Source organism: Apteryx rowi, unplaced genomic scaffold (genome assembly GCF_003343035.1).
Source record: "Apteryx rowi isolate R43461 unplaced genomic scaffold, aptRow1 scaffold_316, whole genome shotgun sequence".
Classification (NCBI taxonomy): Eukaryota; Metazoa; Chordata; class Aves; order Apterygiformes; family Apterygidae; genus Apteryx; species Apteryx rowi.
In genome coordinates this window covers 907,130-915,474 of record NW_020449597.1, presented here as the reverse complement: position 1 = coordinate 915,474, position 8,345 = coordinate 907,130, and the positions used below count along the sequence as shown (strand labels likewise).

Here is an 8,345-nt window from a genome sequence, read left to right as displayed (position 1 = left end):
GTTTCTTGGTGCTGCACACACACAGAATACGGGGGGATGTACGTGCATACGCGTGCGTCAGTCACAAACGCACGCAGCATATCAGACGTGTGCCTGTGCATGCACACGTGTGCGTGTCACTGCTAAACGCGTGCAGGATAAGGGGTGTGGACGCTCTGCGTGTGCATGTATATAAGTGTGTTCCTGTGCTAAATGCTTGCAGGATCAGCGTGCCTGTGTGTGCATCTGTGCGAGCGCTGAGCCGTGCAGTGCTTGTTCATGGTAGAGGAGGGGGCTGGAGGATGCTGCATGGTTGACAGGGCTCCAAAGAGCAAGTGACAGCAGGATGGGAAAGCAAAGAAAGTCAAACAATTATCCCTCTCCTAAGCATGGAGCCATCCTGCTCCGYGACGGTCATTAATAGACTGTCATATCCCGTGCTGACAGGTGGGATTGGTGCCTGACACTGATTGGCAGCGAACAAGGAGCTCCGGGGCTCTGGTCTCGGGGCGACAGGCAGGCACTGCGGCAGGCGCTGCCCCCCTCTCCCAGCCCCCACGTGCCCGCAGGCACCCCGTGCGTCCCCGAAACTGCAGGCTCCCTCCTCGTGACCTGCAGGGTGGCATTGCCGGACCACGGGGCAAGGGCTGGCGCAGGGGTGCCGGGGGGGGCGGCTCGGCGTTGGACGCAGCCCTCCCTGCCGCTGAGGATTCGCCCCGGGGAGCGTGGACACGGCGCTGTCCTGCGCGCTGGGGGGACACAGAGCCCCCCCATGCCACCGAAGGCTCGGGGCAGTTTTGGGCACCCAGCCACAGAAGGGAGGCAGCTGGGGGTGTGGGGGGGCAGCCGGGATGCGGCGGGACAGAGGCCGAGGCCGGCTGGGGGGAGTCCCTGCGGCCCCAGGCGTGCCCCCAGGGCCGGCTGCAGTCTCAGCGGCAGCCTGTCGCGCTAATGAGCCCCGGCACCGGGCGGGCTCGCTGCCACCCGCAGCCGGCTCCTGGGGCCATCCCGCGGGGCTCAGCACCGCTGGGCACCGCCGCTGGATGCACCGCTCCGAGAGCGCGGGGGGACGGATCTTGGTGCGCTGCTCCTCCTGCGCTGTCCGGGGGCGTTGCACCCTTTGGGGGGGAGGTCTGGGGCGCGCTGGCCCCAGCTCGCACCCGCTGTGGCCCGATCCCCACCCCAGCTCACAGCCCTGCCCTGTGCCGGGCTGGCGTGCACGGCCCCGGCACCCCACGCGGGCTGGCACACGGCTGCGAGCGACCTGCGTGGCCGTGCTCAGCCGCATGTGCTTGCGTTTTTGTGCAGACCCGCGGGCTACCACGGCCCCGGCCCAGTGAGCCCATCGGCCCCGGGCTCGGGGGGTCCCCAAGGYGGAGGACGGGGAGGGGGGACACGTGCCATCAGGCGCGCAGGCGGCAGAGCCGTGCGCAGCGGGGCAGGAGCCTCCGCTCAGCCCGCGTTCCCGTGGGGAAGCCGGCCAGCAGCTCCTCAAGGCCTTTCTGCGGGGGCTCGTCAGGGCGAGCTTCACCCGGTGCCTGACGTCCCCCCGAAGGGGCCTGGGGGGGCCGGCACGCGCCGAGCGCTGCCTTCCGCGGGCGGTCGCAGGCTGCCGGCAGAGGTGTCCCCCCGCGGCCCCCGGCAAGCAGCCCGATGGCCTGATGCTCAGCAGCTCCCGTCCTTCCCGGCTGCTGGCGGGACAGGGCTTGCACGGAGCCGGCCCCGCCGGTACCTCGCGGCACACCGTGGCCGCACTCGCCGGCGGAGACGGCCGTGGAACGCGCCATGGCAGCCCGGCGGCGAACAATTCCCTCTCTCCACGCGTCCCCCACCTGTCTCGGGGCCTTTTGCTGTGGAAGAAGCTGCCTGGAAGAGGTTCCCGCTGGGAAGCAAGATTAATTACTGCCTCCGTCCCACGCCTGGGGCTGCCAGGGGAAGGTGCCTGGCGGTGCTCGGGCTTGGCTGCATCCCAAGCCCACACCACCCTGCCCGTTCCTTGCTCCCACCCTGCAGGCAAGGGCAGGCGTCCTCTACCTCAGCTGTCCTCAGCCCCTGCTTTCCCCAGTTCATGCCATCACTTCTTTGAATGCTGGTGGAAAGCTCCCAGGATTCACCTGATTCCAGCAGCTGGGGCTTCGGGGCACCAAGTGGCGTGGAAAAATCGTGCGGGCATCAGGAGAGCCAGCAGTGCCCCACGCCYGTGGGATCCAGCGTGCAGGGTCCCACCTGCCCCATGGTGCTGCTGCGACCTTGCAGCTGTGCCCTCGCTGCCGGCTGCCAGCTCCGGTCTTTGCAGTAGCAGGCGGCACTTGTTCCTCTTCGTCTAGTGCCTGTCTCCCTTCCGTCCTCCCACGTCTCCAGCTTGCTCGCTCCCGTGAAGACACATACGCCTAATCCGCTCGTTAGCCTATCCCTTCATCTAAAACCAATATGCAGCCGAATGCCGGAGATAATTAATTGATCAATTAGAGAACGGCCTGTGCTCATGGCACCGCACACATGCCGAGGGGGAGGCTGTGCCAACACACCTGCTGCTGCGCAGCGCCCCGCGCACACGTCCCCGTGGCGGCGCAAGTGGGTGCTGCGGTTCGCACCCCGCGGCGTTCAGCGTGTGCACGCACCGCGCACACCCCGCCGCACGACACGCRGTCGTGCATGCCTGGCTGCTTTCAGTGCGCGTGTGCACGGCTGTGTGCACCCAGGCACGTATAGGATGCCCGCGCGCACCCAGCCACATCCAGTGTGCGTGTGCAGAGCCACACACAGCTGGCCACATCCAGTGTGCGTGGGCACAGCCACGTACATCCAGTGTGCGTGGGCACAGCCACGTGCACCCAGCCACGTCTCGTGTGCGTGCACACACCCAGCTGCACTCGGTGTGCCTGTGCACAGCTGTGCACGCCCAGCCACATTCAGTGTGCATGTGAACACCCAGCCACATTCACAGCACACCTGGGTACAGCTGTGCACACCCAGCCACGTCCAGTGTGTGTGTGCACAGCTGTGCACACCCAGTGACATTCACAACACGCCTGCTCACAGCTGTGCACACCCAGCCACATTCACAGCACACCTGGGTACAGCTGTGCACACCCAGCCACGTCCAATGTGTGTGTGCACAGCTGTGCACACCCAGCCACATTTGCAACACGCACATGCACAGCTGTGCACACCCAGCCACATTCACAACACGACTGCACACAGCTGTGCACACCCAGCCACATTCACAGGACACACGTGCACAGCTGTGCACACCCAGCCACGTTCAGCGTGCGCGTGCATCGCCAGCAGCGTTCAGCCAACATGCACACAGCTGGGCGCACCCAGCCACACGCACTGCGTCCCCCCCCCCCGCACTGCTGCCTCTGCAGGGTGCTGAGCCCCGGCGCAGGGCTCAGGGTGGCACACACCGCTCCGTGTGTGGAGTGCCTGGGTGCCCCCAGCCCTCCCAGGGCGGCGGTGGGATGCCCAACGGCSCACGGGTGCAGCAGGCACCGCAGCGGGTGCCCTGGGGATGCAGGGGACAGGCGGGCTGGGCGATGGGGGAGGCAGGGAGGCTCCGGGAAAAAAATAATGCAGAAAATTCGTGTCGACCAACCCCCTCCTCCCCAGGCTTTGAAAAGCAACACATTACCCTGATCTCCAGACATGAGTTTTTGTCACCAAACAGGGTGATGAGGAGACTTTGAAGCACATACAAACACTGGGAAAGGGAATACATAAGAAGAGAGTCGCGTGTTCGCTTCAGAAAACAATTGTGGTGTCAACTACGCGGAGCAGCTCCGGGGAGGGGGAGCTGCTAACCAGAAAACTGACAGCCGCAAACACCGGGAAATTATCATCAAAATAAAGAAATCCTCCCTTCCCTGACAGCATCAGCGCCTTCCTGGCTCCTTGCCCAAGGGAGCCTGTCGATGCCCCTTCCCCTCCTCTGGGAAAGGGCCCCCTTGCACCCTGTGTCACCCATTGGTGAGCCCCCCCTCCCAAGCCATGCAGCCGGAGGCATCGCCCCCCTTTTAGGAGGGGCTGCCTGGAGCGGGCTGTCCGTGCGTGTGCCGTCGCCTCCCAAGTCCCCGTCCCGCGGGGCTGACAGCACCAGGCGATGCCAGGTGCTCCCCGCCACGGCCGAGACCCGGGGCAGCCTCCCGCCTCGGCACAAACCATTTCCCATCCTGCCTCCCTTCGCGCCTCCTCCCGAACCGTCCCGACCCCTTTCGCCCCCACGCCTCCGCGCCGCACGGGTCCCGGCTTGCTCGAAACGCCGCCCCAGAACCGCAGCTGGCTCCAGCGGCTCTGACAAGCGCCGTGCGGCGTGGGGCGATTTCCTGGCTCGCTCCTGCGCTCGTGCAGCCTGAGCTGCCCCGGGAAGCATCCACTCGGCTGGCGCGGATGAAATAGGTCAGGGCTGGCCAACGAGGAGAGGCTGCTTTTCCGTGGAGCCCCTGCCTTGGCTCGCTGTCCGGGGAGCCCAGATGGCGGCGGGGATGCCACACGGCAAGGGGGGCTGCCCCACGCCTGGCCTGGGCGGCTGGCTGCCCGCGCGGCTCCATGCATCCGCCAGCGCCGAACGGGGCTCACGGCACCCTGCAGGTCCCAGCAAACAGGGGAAGCCCGAGCAGGGCGCCAACCTCGCCGTGCCGCTGTGGCCGGACACCCTCTGGGGGGGTCTGGGGACATGCTGGGAGGGGACAACGAGGGGAGGCAGCAGGGCAGTGCAGGACCCAGCACCGCCGTGGCCTGCATGGCATCGGCGGCGTGGGGCCCCGGCACTCCGGGGAGCTTGGCAGGGGTGCAAGGGGCAGTGCCCGGACTCGCGGCAGCTGATGACCCCGCGGCTGTCACCGTCATGGCACCGAAAACGTGGCATGATCCTTCTCCCCCCATGGGGACGCCAGAGAGGGGCAGCCGGGTGGCCCTGGAGCGGGGCGCTCCTGTCTCACTGTCCAGATCCAGCCCTTCCGTCCCTCTCTGCTGCAACGCGGCCGGCTCCGGGGGGCCGTGGGGTCGCCACCACTCCAGGCCCCCGCAGTGGGCCTTACCTTGTGGGCCTGTGCCGGGGGGACATCAGGCAGCCTGCGCCGGGACTGCTGGAGCTGGTGCTGGCCGAGCCACCACCACGTGTCCACCGGGGCCAGCGGGAGCCTTTCCTGGCGCTGGCATTTTGCTGTGACCATGTGGCTGAGGCGTTTATCCGAATCCCCCTCGGCAGAGCTGAGATCTAATCCCTCCTTCAGGAGGCAAGGGTAGACTCCCTCGAGCATCTCCCTGTGCTGCAGGGAGGGGGTCTGGGGGGGTCTCGGGCTTCTGAGCAGCTTTGCAGAGAGCTCAGCCCTGGGGACGGGGCCCAAAATGCCCAGGGGGCAGCAGGTCAGCCGGCACTGGAAGGACGGGGATTTTCAGGCTGGATACAGTGTTCTCCCCCCCTGTAAGTACTCACCTGCCGCGCACCCCTCCTTTGCAAGCACTCGTGCTTTGCACATGCACTTGCAACCTATGCTCACACTCAGAACTTGCATGCACAGTCCTGTGCACACACACATGGGTGCCCTGCACATATGCCGCTTGCACACCTTGCACGAGCCCTCACACCTCTCACACATCTGCCGCCCTACGCGTTACACTCACGCCTTGCTCATGCTGTCATGCTTTGCCCGCACACTCATCCTCTGCACACCCCCCACACCGTGCATGTGCACTCAAAACACGCACACACACCAAGCCTTGCACGTACGCTCATGCCCTGCACACACACTCACACCTTGCACGTGCAATCATGCCTTGCACACCTCCACCCCACAGTCACACTCTTGCCCTACCTGTGCATTCCCCTTCTCCCTGGCATCCTTCCTCAAGCAGAACAAACACACATATATATATGTATGTAAAGGCAGTGCTATATATAGCATGGAAGATGTTATCATTGTGTAGCAGGTCCCTCTCTGCGGCTGCCAACTCCCACTGGATTTCACTTGGGCATTTAAGGCGCCCCTGTAATTGGGGCAGGAGAGAAGGGTCCCTCTTCGAGGTCGGCTGTGCTGATGTGCCCTGTGCGGGAAGGGCCAGCAGCTCCATGCCCCTGTGGAGCCCCAGGCACGGGGGCTGGCTTGGCACGGCCCCGCAAAGCCCCTCGGTGCCCAGCGTGCAGGSTGCCTCAGCACGGTGTGCTGCCACCCTGCACCCCCCAGCAGGGACGGGGAAGGGCAATCGGGCTGGCACCRTGGGCACGGCTGGCACCAGGGACACAGCTGGCACCTGAGGGCACAGCTGGCTCCTCCAGGCACTTTGCTACGGGGGTCCTGCAGCAGGCCCCCCAGCAGATTTGGGAAAGGGTGGTGGGGGGGACACCTTTGTGTATGTGCACACTCGTTTCCCTGCCTGAAGTCACATGGGCACTAAGTCCCTGCACACGCTCCCACCCTGTGCACGCTCCCATCCCGTGAACACTCATAACCTACAGGTGCACTCACACCCCCTACATGCACTCACCCCCTGTGCAYGCTCACGCCATATACGCACGCTCAGGCCCTGCACACTTGGCACATTCCCACCTTACACATTCACATCTTATCCACACTCTCCTGGCCTGCGTGTGCACTCRCTCCTCATTTGCACTTTCACGCCTTGCGTGTGCACTCAAGCCCTGCACACGCGCTCCCCCCTCGCGCTCCTCCTCGTGCCTCGCACGYGCACAGCCTGCAGGTGGACTCGCTCATGCGTGCACCAGCCCCCACGCCCCGGGGGTACCTTTGCCGCCCTTTGCACACCTCGGCTTGCCCGTGCGCCCCGCTGCAGGCGCGGATACACTCCCACGCCCGGCACGCACCGGCATGCTCCTGCCCCAACCCTGCAAACGCCTCTGCTTCCTCCCTCCTCCTTCCCTCTCTGCTCAGCCCCCCCGTCCATTCCTCCGTYCGTTCTCCTGACACCTTCCCTCGCTCCGTGCTGGGTGCCCGTCTCCTCCTGCTTTATCTCTGGCTCCCAGCTGCTTCTTGCCCCTCCCCATCCCTCTCTCCATCCCTCCTTCTCTCCATTCCTCGCTCCTGCAGCCTCTCTCCGTAGTTATCGCTCCCTCGCACACATCCCTGCTCACTCCCTCCCCAGCTTCGCTCATCCTTTGCACTTCTCACGCGCTCCCCGTTTCCTTTTTATTGCTCCCTCGCCTTCCCTCCGTCCTCCGCTTTCCCTCCTTTCTTTTCTTTCCCTCCCTCCAGCTCTTTCCCAGGTACCTTTTCCCACCCGGCAGCCCTGTCCGCCCGCCAGGGCCCAGCMGGGCTGGCCGATGCCGGCGGCCACCTCGCGCACCGGGTCGTGTGCCCGCGGCCCCCGTCCCGGCGCCCCCAGCCCCGCGACGCGCTCGGGCACCTTTTCATCTCCGCGGTGCCGCTTTCCCACCGCTGCGCCAGCCTTTAAAGTTTCAATCACGGCTCGGCTGCGAGAGGCGGGGAAGGCTGCGTCTCCCGCTCCCAGCCCCGCGGAAGCTGCGCTGCCATTCTGAGCTCTCCCGCCTTATAAATTTTACATTATTATCCACTTTAAAGTATATAAAATAACTATTCATGAATTATTGAGGGAGAATTTAAAATACTACAAATGTTTATAAATGTTTATCAAGAGGTCTTCAGAAATGAGCTAGCAGAGCCTAAGTGACTTCCCACTGCTGGCAGGAGCAYGGGAGCTGGCTCGCCCCTACCCGTGGCGGGATTTCTGTGGGACCACCAGGAGGAAATTGGTGCGGGCTCCCAGATCCTCCTTAATTCATGGCCCCGTGGATGGCAAGGAGCAAATTACCATCTGCGCTGTCTCCTTCTGGCAGTAGCGCTCTGCATCCAGGGCAGCCTGGCCCTTTCCATCACCTGCTGCTGGACGAACACCCCTGGCTCCGTTCGTGTCCCCCTGCAGGGGAAGATGTCCTGCCGTGCTGGGGACATGTCCTGCTGCACTGGTGTCATGTTCTGCTGCACTGAAGTCATGTCCTGCCACAGTGGGGACATGTCCTGCTGCACTGGGGTCATGTCCCACCACCCTGGGGAGATGTCCCGCCACCCGCCAAGGTGGTACCCCAGCCAGCCCCTTCTCAGACCCCAGCCCAGGCCCTCACCTGGAGCATGCTGCAGGGAACAGTGGGCATGGCATGCCCATGCCATGGGTGGTGGCCTTTGCTCCTCACTGTCTGTCCGTCCCCATAAGTAGAATGGGGCAGCCCACCCCGGGGTCTCCATGTGGCAGGGAGCACCCAACGCTGGCTGTGTGCCCAGGTCGCTGGCTGGCTCTGGGTACCAACCGAGGGCAGGTGGTGCCCAGCACCAAGCGCCAGGGTGCAGGGCTCTGGCCGGGACCTGCCAGAGTGTGCACAACTCACTGACACA

The 8,345-nt window shown here is 64.7% G+C and overlaps 1 protein-coding gene across 1 annotated transcript; it reads right to left on the bottom strand.

The window, feature by feature from the left end:
• Positions 1-3,620: 3,620 nt before the first annotated feature.
• LOC112968421 (translation initiation factor IF-2-like) lies at positions 3,621-6,871 on the bottom strand. Its single transcript, XM_026070665.1, has 2 exons — positions 6,724-6,871; positions 3,621-5,357 (listed from the first exon to the last, which is right to left on the bottom strand). The coding sequence occupies exon 2, from the start codon at positions 4,861-4,863 to the stop codon at positions 3,724-3,726; it is 1,140 nt and encodes a 379-aa protein (XP_025926450.1). The 5' UTR covers positions 4,864-5,357; positions 6,724-6,871; the 3' UTR covers positions 3,621-3,723.
• Between the last annotated feature and the right edge of the window lie 1,474 nt (positions 6,872-8,345).